Consider the following 22,765-nt stretch of genomic DNA (forward strand, 5'->3'; position numbering starts at 1 on the left):
AACGGAAAGGTCCACCTGTACCGCACATTCTGCTCCCTGAGGGCCCTTGTAATGGGGAACAGGCCGCGGCGCCTGAGAAGCGTGGCTGGGGATAGATCTTGGAAGATCAGCATCCTGTTCCCCTCAAAGTCCACAGATGGCAGGGGCCTCGTCAGTCGTAGGATAGCTTCCTTCGTGGTGAAGTAGTGTAACCTAATTATAATGTCTCTGGGCTGCTCGTTATGTACTGGACGAGCCCGGAGGGCTCTGTGGCATCTGTCCATTGCCCGGGCCTCCTTGTTTAGGTCGGGGAGAAGGGTCTCAATCCAGCGGGTGACATAGTCATTGCAATCCTCTATCCCCTCTGAGACTCCCCGGATCCGTAGATTGTTCCTTCTATCCCGGTTCTCAGCATCTTCCTGTCTCTCCCGCAGCTCGTCGATTTGTTTCTGTAAGTCCCCCGATTTTTTGTCTGTCCTTTGTACTGCCTTTATGGTCTGGTCCACCTTCCGTTCCAAGTCATCAGTTCTGGTGCCCAGCTTCCCCACATCCCGTTTAATTTCTTTTATGTCCGCTTGCAGGAGCGATTTAAGGTCATTATATAACCTCTCAAAATCGCACCTTCTGACTGGTAATAGTGCTTGGTCGCTGGGGGAGTCGTCCTCACCTTCCGTTTCATTATCTGTGCCGGGGTTTAAAGTTGGCGCCATTTCCTCCCTGCTCCCGCTTGTGCTAGCGCCGCCAAAGTAATTCCTTACATCGACCGTTTTCGTTTTTTTCTGCGCCCCCGGTTTCTTCGGTGCCATCCTGGGATGTTCAGACAGGCTGCTGACACTGATTATTGTAAAGATCTTTATTATTTGGGTGTTTTTAAATTGTTTTATGTGTCGCGCGGCACGGAGCTAGATTCCTATGCTGCCATCTCCGTTGCCGTCGCGCATGCGCCTCAACATGTTCTTTTATTGGTGGAGTAAGTACAAAAACATTTATTTACAAATACTGTGCAATGTAGAAACATTTTAAGTGCACAGCAATTCAAAACATCAACAGGTGTATGGTTTACTGCTACAGTTGTGAAAACATTTATGTATAGAAAGTAAAAACATTTACAGCCAGTCAGTATGGTTTACAGTCACATGTTTTAAAAACAAATTCTTTATTCATAAAATATACAAAACGCAACATCTCCTTTATTAAAGAACGGCAAGTCAAAACATATACAGTGGGATGGTGTGCAAAACAGTCTGCACCAGTACAGTCCTCGAGGGCAGCAGACAGGCCCGGTTTTCAGGGCAACCTTGAAAACTGTGCCTGTTTGCGGCCCTCAGGGACTGGTATTGTGCAGGTTCATTAGGTCCTGTGTGTTACAAGTTACAACATTTCTGTATAAATACAAGTTTAAAAACACACAACAACATCTCCGTTTTTAAAGTACAGCAAGTCAAAACATGGACAATACAGTTCAGCACTACAGTATGGTGTTACAGTTCACGTGATTAAACCAGAAAGTCTTCCACATTGTCCGTCCATGGCCGACTCCTTGCATGGCGCAAAATGCCATTAATGCAGTCTCGAACGCCTCTCATTTCAGGATCTATAACTGCATAAAAGCGCCGCAATTCCTCCAGAATGTTCTTTCTTAAATTGGCAGGAAGCGCTTTTTTTTACGCGATTTCCCTCGTAGTTCACTCTGAAGGCCCAGTTGCAGTACAACGAGTAGGGAACATGGGGCTTAAAAAGTGACAAGGCATACTTGTGGGGTGCACCAGCACTCATCACCCTATACTTCTCCCTGAGCGCCGGTGTCAGATCGCACAGGGTGATGTCGGGCACCATATCGATGCGAGCGAATGTAGGTCTTCTGCGAGCTGGTGTGCTCGAGGCGACGGGCGAAGGTAGGTTGTCAGGGAGGTAGCTTTCCTCCGGCCTTGGTCGCTGTGTTGTCTCCTGGCGTGGTCTTGACGGGGTTTATATGTCCTCCTCAACGGCATAAATGTACACTACATCTTCTGGTGGAGGGGGTGCGCTTGGTGATGGAAGGGGGTCGATGCTCCCATTCATCACATCCATGTCACCCCCCTGCTCCAGCGTCGGGGAAACAGGGGCATTAACACCGAGCAAATTATGTATACCCGCTATGTCAGCCTCTATCTTCTCCATCCGTCGATCCATCCGTTGATCCATATGTAGCATCCGTTTCTCCACATTTAACATGGTCTTCAGAAGCAAATCTATCTTTGCAAGCACAATAGAGTTCCCGGGGAGATCCACACTTACCCCATTCAGCATCCGGTCTAACGAGCTGCTTCTTGTGCATGGCGTTTGGACATCTGGGTGGATGGGTGCAATGGAGAATGAGATGGGGGTTCCATGGAGAGAAGCGGCAGCGACGTCGAAGAAGGGTGGAGGAGGTGACCTGTGGATATCCGGTAGAGGAGAAGCGGCAGCGTCATCGAAGAGGGATAGAGAAAGTGACCTTTGGATTTCCGGGCGAGAAGCAGAGTCGTCTAAGAGCAAAGGAGAAAGTGACCCGTGGATTTCAGAGGCGGCAGCGTCGTCGGATAGAACCGGAGAAGATGGCCTGTGGGTTTCCGGGACAGCGGCGGCAGAGTCGTCGAAGCGTATGGGAGGTGGTGGTCTGCGGGTTCGATGGGTTGGCTGCCAATCGTTTTGCATCGAGAGTACATCACTGTATATCTTCTTGACATAATAAGGCTGACGTCTATGAAAACCCTTAGCCTTTGGGGTCAGCAGAAGGTTTTCTTTATTGGCCTTAGCCTGTCGCTTTTGCCTTGGCGTGGAAATGGCAACCGCCTTTCGCTTTTTCTGCTTGACAGGCACGGCAGAGGCGAGTGGGTTCCTGTGTCCGTAGAATCGGGGTTGCTCCATGGAAGCAGGTGGCACAATGCAATATCTGGACAAGGGCAAGTTCAGATAAAGATCATCGAGTGGTGGGTTATGCAAAGTGTGTAACCTTTTATGCATGGCAGCGAGGTACAGGTGTTGAAAGTGGGCGTACTCTAATGTGAGTCATTACCGTATAAATACACCATACATTTTGTGGATTCACTGCACATTGAATACACATCGACTAAACATCGAATATACATTCTTGTGTTTGTATTTCTTTCTACTCGCAGCAATGGTTGTTAAAAAGATTTCCAAGGATCTCAGCATGCGAATTAAGGAGATGTACACGAGCGGACACCGAATTGCATATATCCAACGCTGGTTAGCTACTTCTGGCCTCAATGTGCCAGCAACCACCGTGAGCTATCATGCACAAGGGAAAAACAGAGAATGCAAAATGGCACCAAGGGTAACTAACGCATAAGTATATTTAGAACACTTTTTAAAATGCACTGTATCTAATATTTTTGTTATTTCTGTAGATTTATATTCCAAACAGTATATATATTTTGTATATTTATATTACAACAGTATATATATTTTGTATATTTATATTACAACAGTATATATATATTTTGTATATTTATATTACAACAGTATACTGTATATATTTTGTATATTTATATTTATATTACAACAGTATATATATTTTGTATATTTATATTACAACAGTTTAATATTGCTGCATATTAATAGAACAATATATTATATCCTGTTGATCTACTGTCTCTAATATTTTTACTTACCTGATTGTTTTTCTTTACATTGTACGGAGACAACTATTCTGGTGGACAAAATAAGTGAGGTGAATGATGAGAAGAGTGCATTAAGGGTCAAATACACTCTGCTGGAAAATCACAATCTCACTGTATCCGAGACCAGCATAAAGAAGATGAGATACAGCATTGGATGGAAATATGGACGTGTGAGGTTAGTACTGGACAGTACAGGAGGTAAAAGTGTTGTTTAGGAAACTGTACTGTACCGCTAAAATTATTTATTCCTTGTCATTACAGAGCGTACCCCATGATAAGGGACGCTAACAAAATCAAAAGAGTGGTCCAGGCCCAGGCATGGATCGACAGTGGGGAAACTTTCCAGGATTGCATCTTCACTGACGAGTCTACTGTGTCGCTGGATTGATTTGCAAGCTTTGCGTTCCACAAAAAAGGCTGCATATCTTTGAAGCCGCGGCCAAAACACCCCGTGAAGCTGCATGTTTTGGGTGTCATCTCTAGACGTGGACCAGGATGCATTGTCATCTTTGAAGGTATAATATATGAAATATAATGTAGCCTTATGCACTGTACTTTACTAGTGTAGCCTTACTGTATGCACTGTACTGTACTATTGTGCAGTTTTTTGAGCACTTTTCTTTTCTTGCTATAGGAATCATGAATAAAGTTTTCTTCCAAGACAACATTGTCCCTGAGATAGTGCAATACATCACACACGAGTTCCCGAATGGTCACCACTTCTACCAGGACAACGATCCAAAGCACACCGCGTCAACAGCGCATATCCTTGAGCGCGGTATCAACTGGGTGAAGACGCCAGCGGATGAAAATGCGGTAACCATGTCTCATTTTTTTCCTACTAGTTTTACTGTATCTCTTAAACTAATTGTCCTTTTTTTCCAATGACAGATTGCCAGACTTCAATCTGATCGAAATGATCTGGCATCAGCTGAAGGACCATATCCGGAAAGTGGCGAAACCCTCCAAAAAGGACGAGTTGTTGAAAGGCATAATGAGTTTTTGGAATGATGTACTCACCGTGGAACGCTGCAATAAATATATAGATCATATTGCCACTGTGTTGCCCATTGTGATCGCGCGTAATGGGCAAGCATCAGGAAAGTAGTACTGTGCTGTAGTATTGTAAGTACAGTATGATACAGGTAAGTATGGCACAGATTTGTTCTTTCCCAATAGTCAGAGTATTAAGTAGTTACAGTTTTTTTCTTTACAGAGAGAGCAGCACCAGGTTACAGTACATAGTATTTTACAGTAGTCAGAGTATACTGTAGTTCCAGTGTAGACTAGTTTGACAGTACTACTGTAACTGCCTACTAACTGCTCAATTTTTTTCTTTCCAGAAAAAGCAGCACCAGCCATGTACAGTAGTACTACACATCACACAATGCCATAATACAGTACGCACATAACTGCACTCATTTTTTGTTTTCTTGTCGTTTCAGGAAAAAAGGGTTGCCTGGGGGGAGGTGGGGTGTTGTGTCCAGTCTAATCTGTTTGTACAGTAAAATGTACAGTATATAAACAGCAGTAATGATGTACACAAAACCTCTCCTCTCTCAATGAACTACTGTACTGTACACAGAATGAGGAACAAGATAAAGACGGAAAAAATAATATTACTATATATATATATATATATATATATATATATATATATATATATATATATATATATATATATATATATTATACATTACAGTATATATTATTAAATAATATTCTTATAAATGTGCATTATTCATGTTTCCCCATCTTTTACAAATGTTTTCTAAATGTGTATCCAATTTCAATCTGCCAAAAGAACTTAATAATGACTGCATTATGTATTATTCATGATTATTTTTATATTTGTATTTTTTGGTTCCTGATAAAATAAATATTTATTCACATTCCTGATAATCATAATCATTCAACAATGAATAAGAATGAATGACAAAACAACATGAATCAGTTAATGGTTTTTTTAACTCTCAATTCTCACAATGCTGTGCAAATCAGATTTACATTTCAAAATCGAGAAGGGATTTTCCAAAGCGTACCGTACGGATTTTCCAAAGCGTTACCGTAAACCGTATCAAAGGGTTGGGGGGGGGGGTGATTACACGCAGGCGCAGTGAGGCTTTGTAGCTCGGCTATGGATGGATTAAGAATACAATGGCAATATTCAGAAAATTAACGACTCTGTGGAAACAGGGGGTTGGATGACTCATGCGCAGTAAGCAGCAAGCTCCCATCTCTAAAAGGATTAGAGTACACGCACGCGCAGTGAGGCGATTGACGCTCGGCTAGGGATGGATTAAAAACACAATGACTAACTAACTTCAGAAAATTAATGACTCTGTGGAGGTGTCTGTCGATAAGAGTTTGTGTGCGCGTGGGGGAGGGATGAAGGATTAGTCGTGCAGCAGTTCAAAGAAATAACATACTGTACTGTAGAGTACAGTAATTTCAAAAGGCAGTTCATCATAATACTGTAATTTGATAACTACACCCCCCAAATACAGTACATAAAAAGCACACAAATCAACCATGTGCAGGCAAACGCACAGATTTAATATCGTAATATCAAGATTCTTTTTGCAGTCTTGTGGATAAAATAACAGTTAAAAAATCATAATTAAATTTTTTGGGGGGCACTCAAGCAAGCTGTGGTGGGTCAAGTTGCAGGCGCAGTGAGGCTTTGTAGCTCGGCTATGGACAGATTAACAACACAATGGCAAGAGTCAGTAAATTAATGACTCTGTGGAGAGGGGGGGTTGGGTGACTCATGTGCAGTAAGCAGCTCCCATCTCAAAAGGATTAAACGCAGGTGCAGTGAGGCTTTGTAGCTCGGCTATGGACGGATTGCTAAGATTCAGAAAATTAACGACTCCGTGGAATTTCAAATCCTTGAGCTAGAGTTCGTAGGGGAGGGGGCTACAGGTACAGCTGCATGAAGTTCAAAGCTAAAGACATACTTTAATTTCAAAAGGCAGTTCAATATAATAATACACCCCCAAATACAGTACGTAAAAAGCACACAAATCAACCATGTGCAGTCAAATGCACAGGGTCACAGTCAAAAGCTACAGCACAGATTGAATATAGTAATACAGTAAGATGGTTTTTGCAGGCTTGTGGAGAAAAAAAAATTACAATAAAAAAAAAATTTTCATTTTTTTTTGGTCACTCACTCAGGCAAGCAAACAGTGGTGGGCGAAGTTACAGGCGCATGTGCAGTAAATTCCTGCTGTCAAGCAGGAATGTGATTGAAACCAGATACACATTCAAAGGAATGGTGTGGGAAAGATGTACTGCATTGCACAGAATATAAGAAGTTGAAATACCCTGCAGTGCAGTTAATTATCCTGAGCGAGGGGAGAGCGCTGTAAATGCAGAAATGTGACAGTACTGTACACGCCTATGCGTTTCAACAATTTTCAAATGAGACATACTGTACAGCAGCCCAGCACTGCAAACGCATGTATACTTTAAATATGCAAATTTACAATTACTGCGCGCGCACACACAGACTTTGTACTGATGTAGGTTGAACCGCGAAGGTATTAGACTTCCAAGACAACAGCTCGCAAACGCCCCCCTGAGTTTTTACACGGCACTGCAGTATTGCAGACACCGAGAATAAAATGCTAATATCACGAGCGCGAAAATAACGCAGTTCACTCCGGGCAAAACCGCCAAAAAAACGCACCTAACCGGGATAATCTGAGAGCCGCGGATCTAGCCGACTTAGACTCAGATCGGCCGCCACTGTATGTCATTTTATTTTTTCAGATTTTTTTTATTCTATTTTTTTCTTTTTATGTTTTTGATTGCCCATTGGCTGCTAATGTATTGATCGGTGCCTCTTTAGAGTACAGATAAATACAGAAACACACAATGCATTTTTTTTGGCAAATGCTTGTTTTGAATTGATTGTTATTTTTTCTATTTCTATTGTATGACCCGTTTTACAAGAGATATAGGTATTGCACTGTGTATTTTTGTCACATTGGAAGTAGCTTTGGGCATTTTTTTTGCTGTATACATTTAGCCACGCCCACTAGCACTCCTTTTGACACTTATTTGCATATATATATACGATGTGGTAATGGTTGGGGTTTCTCAGAGCTTGTTGGGAATCTGTGTATTTTGTTAACTGTGTGTAGTTGGTCTCAGTTGCTTATGGGAGGGTAGTGGCCCATCCTCTCCCAAGGTTTAGGCTTTCCCCACCCCACTTTCCAAATTGGCAGGTCAGATTCATTTTGCCAAGTTACGACAGAACCAGTGTAGATCATTCTTCCTGTAATTATACAGGTAAATAAGAATATTAACTCAGGTGAGTGTTAGGACCTGCTTTGTCATGCCTTGTAAGTGACAGCAGGCTTAAGATGCTATGGCCAAAGGGTTAAACTAAATGACCCTTTTTACAAGAGATACAGTATATAGGTATTGCACTTTGTATTTTTGTCACATTGGAAGTATCTTTGGGCATTTTTGTTTTTTTGCTGTATACATTTAGCCACACCCACTAGCACTCCTTTTGACACTTATATACAGCTCAACCCTGTTATAGCGCAATCCGCTATAACGTGGTTTGAGCATGGACCCCGAATTAAAAAAAAAAAATGTCATTTTTTTCCATTTTTTTTTTACATTTTTTTTTCACACTGCACACTGCAAACTGCACACTGCAAACGGCACACCCCACACACTACCAGCACACACTGCACACTGCACACCCCACTACACTGCATACTGCACACACTAGTAGCACTCACTGCACACTGCACAGCCAACTACACACACTACCAGCACACTGCACACACTGCACACTCTCACAGCACACAGCACACTCCACAAGCACACAGCACACAGCACACAGAACACAGCACACTGCACTCACAGCACACAGTGCACTCACATCTCACTGCACTCACACCATACTGCACTCACACCACACTGCATTCACACCACACCGCACTCACACCACACTCACACCCCCCTCCCACTCCCTGTCCCTACCTTTGGTGTCGGCTGCTGAGCTTGGAGCGGAGCTGGCATCGGGAGGAGGAGGGGGTGTCGGTTGGAAGGGGGGGTGGTGTGGATGCCAGTAGGGGGGTGAGTGAGGAGCAGGCTGGGACTCGGAAGGCCGCGAAGGAGTGGTGTGTCAGTGACACACAGACTGAGGGCAGGAGCGGAGGGTCTCTGGATGCCGGGCGACGGACCGGTAGGTGTGGGGGCCTCGGGGGGGAAGGAGGTTGATGCCGGTGGTGGTGGGGGGAGGTAAGGAGCAGGCTGCGGCTGGACTCGGAGGGCCGCTGTTGGCGGGCTTGGTGGACGTGTAGGGCTTACGGCTTCTGGCTTCCGGCTCCCTCCTCCCGATCGGGCGCGCGTCAGCCATTTTTTTTAACTAGCGCGACCCCCGATCTAGCGCGGTCGGATCGGGTGGCCCCAGAGGACCGCGCTATAACGGGGTTAAGCTGTATATATATATATATATATTATGTGGTAATGGTTGGGGTTTCTCAGAGCTTGTTGGGAATCTGTGTACTCTGTGTATTTTATTGTTTTAACTAAATTGTTATGTATTTGTAGGTCTTGTTTTTATTACATTTTAGGATTGATTAGGGGTTACATTTCTTTAATTGTTCTGTTGGTTAGGTGTTTATTTAATGGTATTATTGTTGTGTTTTGGGCTTACATTAATTTCATAATTTTTTTTGGTGTTAGATTAATTGTATTGATGTGTTGGCTAGGCTTTTTAGTTATTTTCTTCTTCTGATGTTTTGGTGCTTGTGTATTTATTTTATTTTTGAGTTTTTTGGTGAGGTTGTTTCTTGTTGCCCATTGACTGCTATAGTGGCTTTTCATTCCCATATTCTATGTGCATGATGTACCAATGTGCCAATCAATGGGTAGAGGGTGGGATAGTGGCCCCAGATGGGTGGTTAGGCCTCCTGGGTGGGTATCGGGGGAGGGGGGTTTACCCTTTAATTACAATAGTGGTTATTAACCTCATGGTGATTAAGGAGATAGGGGCCATTAGATTGTATTTTTGATTGTTCTGTTCCTGCAAACGGAGGACATGCACATGGAGGATGATGATGAGGATGTCTCATCCTGATGACGCGGATGTCACTGTTAAGTGCAAGTTTTATTTACTCTATTTATGCTGGCTGGCTAAAGTTTTATTTAGAATTGGCAAATTAGCTATTATCCATAACTGGATAAGAGTAATTTTGACAATTACTGTAGTGTATGTGTTGGGGGGAAGGAAGGGGGTTGTTGAGGGTAGAGGAGGAGGGTACTAGGGTTGTTGTATTTATTTATGTTTATTGGGGGTAGAGTGAGTGGGTAGTTGCCCCAATGTGTGTGTTTAGGCCTACCGGGTGGGTAGCGGGACTGGTTACCCCTTCATTACCATAGCGGTTCCCACCGCAATGGTAGTGAAAGGGTTAACACATCCCGCAACCTTCCAGGTAGGCTTAAAACCCCATCCTGGGCTACTACCCCCTTCATCAACCCACCCTGCCCCCAATAAAATGACTATTCAAGTCTAACCCTTTCATTGCTTTAGCGGATACCCACTAAGGTAATTAAGCTGTTTTTATAAAAATGTTAATACTAGTGTGCGTAAGATGGGGGTCTCTGGAGCAGAACATAATTGATTTGAGATCCGGGACCCCATGCTTCCCGAGATACAGGCACCATTATTGGGTATCCAATGGTGGTTTTGGGGAGCGCAGTTGTCACCATATGTAAAGAATAGAGATATATATAGTGCGGTAGTTCTTAACTCAAATTTGACTCTTAAGTTGCAGAATGAAAACTGACAATCTCCCAGTGAAATGACAGCAGTATGAAATTATCCTTTCAGGTAGTCTGTGTGGTGTCCCTCGGTTAGAGATAAAAATCATACTTAGTGCAACACAGTGAGTTCTTAAAACATAATATATTAGCAGATAAATATCGCGCTTACATTTGTGCAATAAGGATAAGGCACATAAAAATTAAAGGTTGCTTTGTCCCTCTGCTCCTTCTTGCCGCTCGCACGCCATCACGTCACTTCCGGCTCTCGTCCATGATCGTCGGCGTCACTTCCGGATGCGGGTGAACTTAGAATCGGGAGCCGTGGAGACGGGAGATGCTAGGCAGATGCTGGATAGTATGCAGGGGCTTGCGTAGCCTACTTATGTGTCACTCTACGGGTTTCGCTTTACAAAAGCTTCATCAGGAGTATAATCTAGGGCGCCTCTCTGGTCTAAATAAATATGCTATACTTCATTGTTATTGGATGAAGTGGGAATTGCGACTAGAATGCTATTGGTCAATTTATTGCGTTGTGATTGGGTGATAGGGGATAATACATAATAATACTACTCTATCTATTTTTATACAATAAAACAAGTACAACTTTATTGACATTTATACAATCTCATACGTATGAAGAGCAATCAGAGATACTAATGGATAAATTTAAAGAAAAGAAATATAATAAATCCATTATGATAGATGCAAAAGATAGAACGGATAAGCTTGACAAACAGCTTCTAATTAAACCGCCCAAGAATAATGTAAGGAAAAATAGTAAAATAGATTTCACAACCACGTTTAGGAGAAAATATAATAAGGATGCCAATAAAATAAAACAGGCTATAAACAAACATTGGTACATTTTACAAAACGATCCAGTCCTTGGAAGTACATTACCCCCACGGCCAAATATAATTTTTACAAAGGCCAACAATTTAAAACAAAAATTAGCACCAAGTATCCTCAAACCAATAAGGGAGGATACACAAGATAAAAATTGGTTGAAACTTCCGAAAGGATTTTTTTCATGTGGTAACTGTAGGGCCTGTAATTTTTGTTCAAAAGGGACCAAAGATATTTTTAAATCGAACGTCACCAATGAGGAGTTTAAAATTAAACAATTTTTAAACTGTAATATTGATTTTATGATTTACATGCTCGAATGTCCTTGCGGGCTTCAATACATAGGCAAGACCATTAGAACTTTAAAAATTAGGGCCTTAGAACATATAGGGAACATACGAAGAAAAATGGACACATATAGTGTCCCTAAACATTTTAACTTATTTCACCAATCCAATCCCAAAGATCTAATTCTAAAAGGGATAGAACATATTCCTCAAAATTGGAGAGGAGGAAATTGAGCGATTGAATTGTTAAAAAGAGAAACCTTTTGGATCCACTGCCTCAAAACGTTGAATCCAAAGGGGTTAAACGTAGATATTGAGATTGGTGCATTCATCTAGAAATAATTAAAAACTTTTATTCAAGTTTTAACCTTTTAATATTTTTAAATTAATTTATTTTATAGGTATAAATTAAATTTACTATTTTATATGTCCATAGTTCTTGAAAATGTTTCACTTGTTGATAATGTCTATTTTGTATTTAAAATTAATGTATTTTATAATTTATGAGTAATGTTAATTCTTGTTTCTTGTTCTTCCTTTCCTATTTATATCCCCGAAAAAATACAAGAAAAGATGGGGGAGCACAGTTTCAGGAAAAGGGTAGTTAATAGTACTGTATGTCCTATTAAACTGTTGATCGATATGATGAGTGGCACCTCTATTGAGGCGACAGTCTATGGAGCGAACTCCATCTACGGGAGGCGCACATACAGTGATGTGTGTATCTAAGTGAAAAAATAAAAGAATAAAAAACTTACATGGCCTTGTGTAAGTTCTATCACATCAAGGTTTCTTTGGATTGCTTTTCTTCTTTGTAGGATAAATTCTTTTACGGTCGTGACTTCTCTCCTCGTTGTACCTTCAGCTTTCCTCGTTGGATGGAGTTCTCCCTCCAGGCGGTTTTCTCCACGTCCGGATAGAAAGCTACGACTTCACCTCTGGCTCCTCTGAATCCGCTATCAAAATGTCCCAAATGTAAAGCAGAGCAACGCGTTTCGTCCAGAACTGGACTTCCTCAGGCTCTATAGAGCCAAGACCGTAGAAGAATATATCCTACAAAGAAGAAAAGCAATCCAAAGAAACCTTGATGTGATAGAACTTACACAAGGCTGTGTCAGTTTTTTATTCTTTTATTTTTTCACTTACATACAACATAGACTGTCGCCTCAATAGAGGTGCCTCTCATCATATCGATCACCAGTTTAATAGGCATACTATTAACTACCCTTTTCCTGAAACTGTGCTCCCCCATCTTTTCTTGTATTTTCTTGCTAACAAGGGTCCCGGATAGATCCTGCTGGGGTTCCGAGTCACAGGAGGACTTCATAAGAATATTATTCTCAGGACGTATTACATCCCTTTTTTACATCCTACACACGCCATATACAGTAGAGATAGCGCCCGGGTACTTTTTCGAACTATTTATATCCCCATCGTATTTATTTATGATCACTTATTTGGAGTATAAATAGCAACTAGTTAGGAAGTCCCCTATATCTTATAATATTAAAATATTAAATATTTAATTGTTTTAATTCATCCATTCTGTATAGTTTACTAACTTATTTTAGTTTTTATGAGATTGTATAAATGTCAATAAAGTTGTACTTGTTGTATTGTTTAAAAACAGATAGAGTAGTATTATTATGTATTAGCCCCTATCACCCAATCACAGCGCAATAAATTGACCAATAGCATTCTAGCAATTCCCACTTCATCCAATCACAATGAAGTATAGCATATTTATTTAGACCAGAGAGGCGCCGTAGATTATACTCCTGATGAAGCTTTTGTAAAGCGAAACGCATAGAGTGACACATCAGTAGACTACGCAAGCCCCTGCACACTATCCAGCATCTACCCAGCATCTCCCGTCTCCACGGCTCCCGATTCTAAGTTCACCCGCATCCGGAAGTGACGTCGACGATCGCAGACGAGAGACGGAAGTGACATGGCGGCATGCGAGCGGAAAGAAGGAGCAGAGGGACAAAGCCACCTTTAATTTTTATGTGCCTTATCTTTATTGCACAAATGTAAGTGCGATATTTATCTGCTAATATATTATGTTTTAAGAACTCACTTTGTTGCACTAAGTGTGATTTTTATCTCTAACCGAGGGACACCACACAGACTATCTGAGAGGATAATTTCAAACTGCTGTCATTTCACTGGGAGAATGTGAGTTTTCATTCTGCTACTTAAGAGTCAAATTTGAGTTAAGAACTACTGCACTATATATATATCTCTATTCTTTACATATGGTGACATCTGCGCTCCCCAAAACCACCATTGGAAACTTGCAAAAAGAGAACTGGACTATCTTTTCAGAGGGTTGTAGCTGCATTTTATCACTACTATTTATTACTAAACACATTGAACAAATTTTATTTTTAATCACTATTTAGTTTATATCACTTTATTTATTCATTATCACTTTTAAGAGGACCGCTTTAATTACAATTTTTTTGTAATAATCACCGTTATTGGGTGCCGGTATCCCCATACAATTTTTAAATGTCCCGCTTCACGTGACATTTAAATGTATAGGAGATACCGGCAACCCATAACAGGGAAGCAAGTGGACCCTGGACCTGAAATCAACGCGGTTCTGCTCCTTGAGACCCCCTGCTCACGTACACTAGTATTAACATTTTTATAAAAACCCTGTGATCGCTTGCGAGATATGTACAGGGAGAGGCGGCTCTCTCTATGCAGCTGGCCCGGATCGCACTAGGGAGAATTTTGAGTGAGGCTTGCGATCTTATCGCTGCTGACTGCACGGTTTGGGCATTTTCCTGCCTCACGGTTTCAGAGTGGTCACTGAGCTTTCTGAATACCGTGATAACTAAACTGACAAACCATTCAGCGGAAACATGCCAAACCTAGCGACGTAGCAGCGAACTTTTCAAGGCTACTAGAATAGGCCCCTCATCAGTTGGTTCTTTGGCAGGCTCGTTTTTGGTCATTGGGGATGAAAGCTAATGAGGCTAATAACATATTGTGTATTTTTTGCTTATTGAGTATAGATATCTGTTCTCAGACCCTTGTCGATTTGTATGTTTAATGATCCCACGTTAGTAATGCTGAGGTATGGATGCTAATGCAAAGCAAACTGTTTGAAATGTTTCCATAAAATGTAATGTTATAAATATTTGTAATTATTTTCTCTTGTCAGATATGGAAAACTGTTTGAAGTGCCCTGAGGATCACTGGCCTAATATAAGGAGAGATACTTGTAGCCCAAGAATGATAGATTTCCTTTCCTATGAGGAACCACTAGGTGCCGGTATTGCAGCCCTTACTGTTTCCTTTTCTGCTGTCACTGTTGCAGTGCTGGTGATCTTTATCAAGCACAAGGACACTCCAGTTGTAAGAGCCAATAACCAGAACCTCAGCTACATCCTTCTTACCTCTCTTGTGCTGTGTTTTCTCTGTTCTCTGCTTTTCATCGGTCGTCCTCTGAAGGTGACCTGCCTGCTACGACAAGCGGCTTTTGGAATTATTTTTACTGTTGCTGTGTCTTGTGTTCTGTCAAAAACCATCACAGTTGTCATCGCCTTTAATGCTATGAAGCCTGACAGCAAATTGAGGAGATGGGTGGGGACCAGAGTATCCAGCTATCTAGTCCTCCTCCTCTCACTGGGTGAGGTTGTGATTTGCATTGTGTGGCTAATCCACTCTCCGCCATTTCCAGACTATGACACCAAATCAGAAGTTGGCAAGATGATATTACAGTGTAATGAAGGCTCGGTCACTATATTCTATTTCTCCCTCAGTTATATGGGACTTTCGGCTTTCTCAAGCTTTATTGTTGCATTCCTAGCAAGGAACTTACCAGACACTTTCAATGAAGCTCAGTATATCACATTCAGCATGCTGGTGTTCTGCAGTGTTTGGGTCTCCTTTATCCCAGCATATCTGAGCACCAAAGGCAAATACATGGTGGCCGTGGAGGTATTTGCCATCCTGTCCTCCAGTGCAGGACTTCTGTGCTGTATCTTCATTCCCAAGTGCTATATTATCCTAATGAGACCTGAGCTGAACACTAAAGCCCATTTAACTATAAAAATGTAAAAATTATGGTGGGAGTCTTCTTATATACATCTAATATACTCCAAAGAAAGTTATGACTTAAAGGAACCAAAATATACTTAATACTAAAGTAAAACAATTTTGATCTATTTAATTTTAGGGTTAGTATAATGTACTTTAATTTTGCATTAGAGGGAACTTAATTAAGAATTTAAAACTGTGTACATAATGTTAGAATTGTCCAAATGACCACTCTATTGTTAACAAGTTTAGTGCCAGGGGTGTTTGCCACCTGCGTAGTGACAAAAATATTCAGCATTCGTTGTTAAGCTTTTCATTGGTATATCTCGTCTTGGGTGGATTTCATATCATGTGACCAATATATGATGTCATAAATATGGGGGTGAGGGGCTGTCTACTTACTTTCATAATATTGTTTCCGGATATTATTGCCTTATATCCTTTGATTTTACAGATACTAGGTATGTATAGATTTACTATTCTAACCAACACCGAAAGCAAATTAGTAAGTCGTGTCACCTGAAACATTTAGGTCTGAATGCAAAAAGATAATTTGATTGTTTTTATTTAATTGATACAAATTATGATTGTGATGCTACTTTGACTAAGATAGTTAGTCATATAGTAGTAACATAACATATTAGCAAGTCTACTGATATTTGAAATGAATTGCATACAAAACTGAATGAACTAGCACTCACCCTGTCTAACACAATTCAGCTGGAGGTGCTAAGGTGCTATGATGCTGCATCCACACAGCAAGATGCATATAGCTGTACAAAACCCAAACTGGATCAGCACTCAAAATAATAATTAAGGACATACTGTACGTTTTGCTTTTGGTCTCACCAAGTTGTTTCTTTAATGAATAAAAAAAAGAAGCAATACAGAATAGATCAGAACACACAAGGATAGGAAATGTTAGCAGACACAGGGGGCTATGCACTAAGCTCAATGGCTTTGCGTTCTGATTTGGCCAAAAAGCAGGTTCGTTAAAAAGTGAAGCCTGGGACGCGATGCACTAAGGCCTTGAGGTCATTTTTTAACGTACCTGCTCAAAATAGCTCAAAACAGCCACAACGTGCTAGCGTTCTGAACCTTTCCGTTCGCTAGCTGATAGATAAAAAAGTCGCCAGTAACATTTGCATGTAGATTTGCTATCTCCATGCAAGGCTGTTACAGGCGATCATAAACTAAATAAAAACATTTTAATACTAGTGTACATGAGCAGGGGGTCTCCCGAGCTGAACCGCATTGGTTTCAGGTCCGAGGACCCCCTATTTCAGGAGATATAGGCCCCGTTATGGGTTGCTGGTATCCCCTGCAGTTTAAAGCTCCCGCGTCACGTGACCGGGTTATTTACATTCTGCAGGGGATACCGGCACCCCATAAAGGGGCCTGCATCTCCTGAAGTAGGGGGTCCTCGGACCTGAAACCAATGCTGTTCAGATCAGGAGACCCCCTGCACATCTACACTAGTATTAAAGCACACATAACAATAAACAATAATTCATTACCGTAGCGGCTATCCGCTATGGTAATGAAGCTGCATTAAGGTATTTTTATTAATAGTGTGCGGGAGCAGGGGGTCCCCTGAGCTGAACCGCATTGATTTCTGCCTCAGAGACACTCTGCTTCCAAGTTACAGGCCCCGGTATGAGGCATCGGGTGCCAGTGCCACCGCCATCTTTATAGCGTCCAAGACGCGACGTGGGCTCTATAAAGATGGCGTCCTCACTGGCACCGATGCCCCAAACTGGGGCCTGTAACTCAGGAAGCAGAGGGTCTCTGAGGCAGAAATCAATGCGGTTCAGCTCAGGGGACCCCCTGCTCCCGCACACTATTAATAAAAATACATAAATGCAGCTTCATTACCTTAGCGGATAGCCGCTAAGGCAATGAAGGGGTTCAGGAAAATTAGCATGTTTATTGGGGACAATTGCCCCCAATAAACATTGCAATACACAACATACAATACAGTAATGGGCAAAATTACTATTATCCACATATGGATAATAATGCATTTGCCATTTTTAAACACATAAACATTACAATAAATACAGTCAAAACATATTACACTTACCTTTTACAGGCACCCACGATGAAGGCCGTCTTCATCCTCATCTTAATCCTGTCCATGACCCCTCCGGTGCTGCAAAACATGCACAACAATTACAATAGCCAATGTAATGTCCCCTAACCCCTTAATCACCATAGCGGTTATTAAATGCTACAGTCATTAAGGGGTTAACCCACCCTCACCCACCACTCGGGAGGCCTACATACCCCATCACTCTAACCCCACACCCCGTGAGGCCTAACCACCATCACCCACTACCCACAAGGGAGGCCTACCCACATACCCTTGGGGCCAATACACCCCTCCCCCCCCCAACACATACAGTACAATAATGTGCAAAATAACTATTATCCAGATATGGATAATATATTATTTGCCCATTATTAAACACATAAAACATCCACAAATCAAAACATGCATTTTTAATCTTAAAATCACCACATTGCATGTTACAATAAATCCAGCAGCCATTGCAAATATAAAAAAAACAAATTGCAGCTACACAAATGTATATGAAATGTCACACAATTGCATAGTGTGTACATGATGCAATTGATATGGGCATCATATAACACTATGCAAAATATATGTAACAATAACATACACTATGAACAATGTCCCCTAATCACCAATGCCATCCTGAAAATCAATTAGAAACTAACCAACATCAATACAATTAGCATCAATCAATTAATCCATTTCCTCAAACAATTAAAATACTATACAAATCAATTATACAATTCCCTATTCAATTGCTAAAGCCAAACCATTGCCAAAACATTTCTAATGTAAAATAACCACCATCATTCTAATCTTACTACCATAAAGCAGTCTTTAGCTAAATACAAATGACATTATTAACTACAATGACAAAATAAAGATGCTAAATACATTATCCACTCTCCAGTTGTAATCCAGGGGGAGCATAGAGGGAAATAGAACAAAAGACAAGAAAAACACAATCTAAGTGTAGACAATTTTTAAATAATGTATAAATTCTGTGTTCTGTCTTGGCTCGTATGTGATGTCTACTTACAAGATGTAAGTTAAAATCAAGCGGTTTGGACACACAATGGTCTCTGCTAGAAGGATTTCTCCACCAGGTAATGGGGTCTTCAACTCTCAGCTCAGCAGCAATGTGTATGTAAAAGAAATGATAACCATAGTGCAGACCAGTACAATAAAAAACTTGACTTTATAGGGTTAAAAATGAACACTTACAATAAAAACAAGTAATTTAAGCATGTGTCACAATCATTGTGATCAAGGAGAGAAGAGTTGGTTAACTTCAGGCTCACCCGCCTCCTCCGATGTGACTTGGTGTGGACCACCACTCCCTGGGACTCTGTACCTCCAGCGGTGGACGCCGTCATCCAGGCCTTCCTCCCCTCGTAGGCTCCCTCTTGTGTGGGTTGTTCAGCTCCCGTAAACCAATGCTTGTAGGCACTTTACTCTGAGCTGCCTCTCGGGTGGATGATTCTGCCTCCTTCTCTCGCCGGTGCGTCACTTCCGCTCCGTCCCGCTACGTCACTTCTGGTCGCGGTTGTGTGAGTATCTGTGTGTAAATCTCTCCTCCCTTATCCATACATGAAAAGAACATAAACATGAGCCAAACAATCAATTATTATCCCTGTATGTCTATCCATACAGATAAACATAACATACAGGGGCAATAATACAGAATAAAATACAAAGCATTTACATACAAAAATCACATACAATACACCCATTCAGTGTCCGTGAATGTATTATATAGATAGATACATTCACAGGCATTAAACGGTACTGAAAAAATAAAAGACATGAATCAAAAATCAGAAAAACCTGTAAAAGTAAAAATAATAAAATTTTCTTTTGTTTACTCACCATTAGATGTCCACTCACCGAAATCCAAGCGACACGGAAGCACAGGAACCAATCCACAGGTAAGCCATAAAATAAAAAACCATAACAAATCCACTGTCTGTGTCTTCTTTCTTCTTTTGGGTCTTTTTGGGTCTTCTTCCGTCTTTTGGGTTCTTCTCCGGCTTCTTCCGTCTTCTTCCAGCTTCTTCCGTCTTCTTCCATCTTCTTACGCCACGCCCTTCTTCTCTTCTTAGGAGGGGAGATGTTCCCTCCTCGGCGACTAGCTTCAAAATGAGGCGACATAGGCTTTTATAGGCCTATGACGTCACATTTTGGTCAAATGTTTCCCACGGTCCTGATTGGGCCGTGAAAAACATGTGATTTGGCCGACTAAAAAAAAAATGATGACGTCATTTAAAGGCAATGAAAGCACAGCCAATCAGAATGGCTTTGCTTCAATTGCCTTTAAGATGACGTCATTAAAAGAAACATGGCCGGTCTCACATGGTACGGTAGCCAATCAGAGCGTGGGAACTCCATCCCAACTCTGATTGGCTCTAGTAGACCATGTGACAGGCTTTCAAAGACGTCACATCCGTTCTCCCCAAGCCTCTGTCACATGGTCTACTAGAGCCAATCAGAGATGGGATGGAGTTCCCACGCTCTGCTTGGCTACGGTACCATGTGAGACCGGCCATGATTTTTTTAATGACGTCATCTTAAAGGCAATTGAAGCAAAGCCATTCTGATTGCCTGTGCTTTCATTGCTTTTAAATGACGTCATCATTTTTTTTTTGGTCGGCCAAATCACATGTTTTTCACGGCCCAATCAGGACTGTGGGAAACATTTGACCAAAATGTGACGTCATACAGTAGGCCTATAAAAGCCTATATCGCCTCATTTTGAAGCCAGTCGCCGAGGAGGGAACATCTCCCCTCCTAAGAAGAGAAGAAGGGCGTGGCGTAAGAAGATGGAAGAAGCTGGAAGAAGACGGAAGAAGCCAGAGAAGATCCCAAAAGACGGAAGGAGACCCAAAAAGACCAAAAAGAAGAAAGAAGACACAGACAGTGGATTTGTTATGGTTTTTTATTTTATGGCTTACCTGTGGATTGGTTCCTGTGGTTCCGTGTCTCTTGGATTTCGGTGAGTGGACATCTAATGGTGAGTAAACAAAAGAAAAGTTTATTATTTTTACTTTTACAAGTTTTTCTGATTTTTGATTCATGTCTTTTATTTTTTCAATACCATTTAATGCCTGTGAATGTATCTATCTATATAATACATTCACGGACACTGAATGGGTGTATTGTATGTGATTTTTGTATGTAAATGCTTTGTATTTTATGCTGTATTATTGCCCCTGTATGTTATGTTTATCTATCTGTATGGATAGACATACAGGGATAATAATTGATTGTTTGGTTCATGTTTATGTTCTTTTCATGTATGGATAATGTATATAGCATCTTTATTTTGTCATTGTAGTTAATAATGTCATTTGTGTAACGGTATTTCTGGACTGGCCTGACCCACCCAATCTCACATTGGCCCCTGTGGTCTAACCAGTCCCCATTACAGCGTGGTTGTGTCTAGTGGTGCACCTGTTGGCTACAGGACTCCTGAGTCTCCCGCATGATGGTGTATGGGGATGACCTGTCCAGACAGGCAGCTGAGGTAGTGTGCTGAGTCCTACCTATATCCAGTGCAGCGCCTCCACCTCATCAGGGTCCCTTTGGTCACTTGGGGATGGTCCTGGCGAGGAACTCCTCTGTGGTGCTCCTCTCTGTGCAATTACTCCACACATGCACATGAGAGGGTTGGTAATCAAGAGCATCTTTATTGTACGGTGGGCCATGCTGCCCTCCACAATGGGGTGTATTAGCCCTCCATTATCACCGTACTTCCCTTTGAAAGGTATTGTTCGCCTCAAATAGGGATTCCCTATCCCCGCCGGGATATCTTTTCCCTGTGCCAGGTCCCTGGACACAGTCTCCTCGTCAGCTACTATAACATAACCAGACTAGCTAGAACTTGCACTTGAACCAGAACTAGGACTAGAACTAGAACTACTTTTGGACACAGTGCTGTGCCTTATGTACACTCTGGGGGCTGATACAACTCTGACATCACCAATCAGGGAGTCAGAGTCTGTGACCACTCCCATCCTTACATAGGGCACCTCACCAGGGTGTGAGGTCAAACCTCCATAATTACTACTGGCATGCCCACAACTTCCTAGTCCTTACTGCCAGCAGGAGAGATGACTGTAGCCATTTTACATGACCGCTACATTTGTATTTAGCTAAAGGCTTCTTTATGGTAGTAAGATTAGAATGATGGTGGTTATTTTAAATTAGAATTGTTTTGGCAATGGTTTGGCTTTAGCAATTGAATAGGGAATTGTATAATTGATTTGTATTGTATTTCAATTGTTTGAGGAAATGGATTAATTGATTGATGCTAATTGTATTGATGTTGGTTAGTTTCTAATTGATTTTCAGGATGGCATTGGTGGCTAGGGGACATTGTTCATAGTGTATATTATTGTTTCATATATTTTGCATAGTGTTATATGATGCACAGATTAATTGCATCATGTACACACTATGCAATTGTGTGACATGTCATAGACATTTGTGTAGCTGCAATTTGTTTTTTTTTATATTTGCAATGGCTGCTGGATTTATTGTAACATGCAATGTGGTGATTTTAAGATTAAAAATGCATGTTTTGATTTGTGGATGTTTTATGTGTTTAATAATGGGCAAATAATATATTATCCATATCTGGATAATAGTTATTTTGCACATTATTGTACTGTATGTGTTGGGGGTGGGTGTATTGGCCCCAAGGGAATGTGGGTAGGCATCCCTTGTGGGTAGTGGGTGAGGGTGGTTAGGCCTTACGGGGTGGGGGGTTAGAGTGGGAGGGTATGTAGGCCTCCCGAGTGGTGGGTGAGAGTGGGTTAACCCCTTAATGACTGTAGCGGTTAATAACCGCTATGGTGATTAAGGGGTTAGGGGACATTACATTGGCTATTGTAATTGTTGTGCATGTTTTGCAGCACCGGAGGGGTCATGGGCAGGATTAAGATGAGGATGAAGACGGCATTCATCGTGGGTGCCTGTAAAAGGTAAGTGTAATATGTTTTGACTGTATTTATTGTAATGTTTATGTATTTAAAATGGGCAAATGCATTATTATCCATATTTGG

At 41.4% G+C, this 22,765-nt stretch overlaps 1 protein-coding gene across 1 annotated transcript in view; it reads left to right on the forward strand.

The window, feature by feature from the left end:
- Nucleotides 1-15,646, forward strand: part of LOC142492235 (vomeronasal type-2 receptor 26-like) — a 125,524-nt gene extending 109,878 nt beyond the window's left edge. Inside the window, exon 7 of the mRNA XM_075594904.1 lies at nt 14,748-15,646. Within this exon, the coding sequence (XP_075451019.1) occupies nt 14,748-15,646 (899 nt within the window). The remainder of the gene's footprint in view (nt 1-14,747) is intronic.
- The last annotated feature ends 7,119 nt before the right edge of the window (nt 15,647-22,765 follow it).

The sequence above is a fragment of the Ascaphus truei genome, chromosome 4 (assembly GCF_040206685.1).
Source record: "Ascaphus truei isolate aAscTru1 chromosome 4, aAscTru1.hap1, whole genome shotgun sequence".
Classification (NCBI taxonomy): domain Eukaryota; kingdom Metazoa; phylum Chordata; class Amphibia; order Anura; family Ascaphidae; genus Ascaphus; species Ascaphus truei.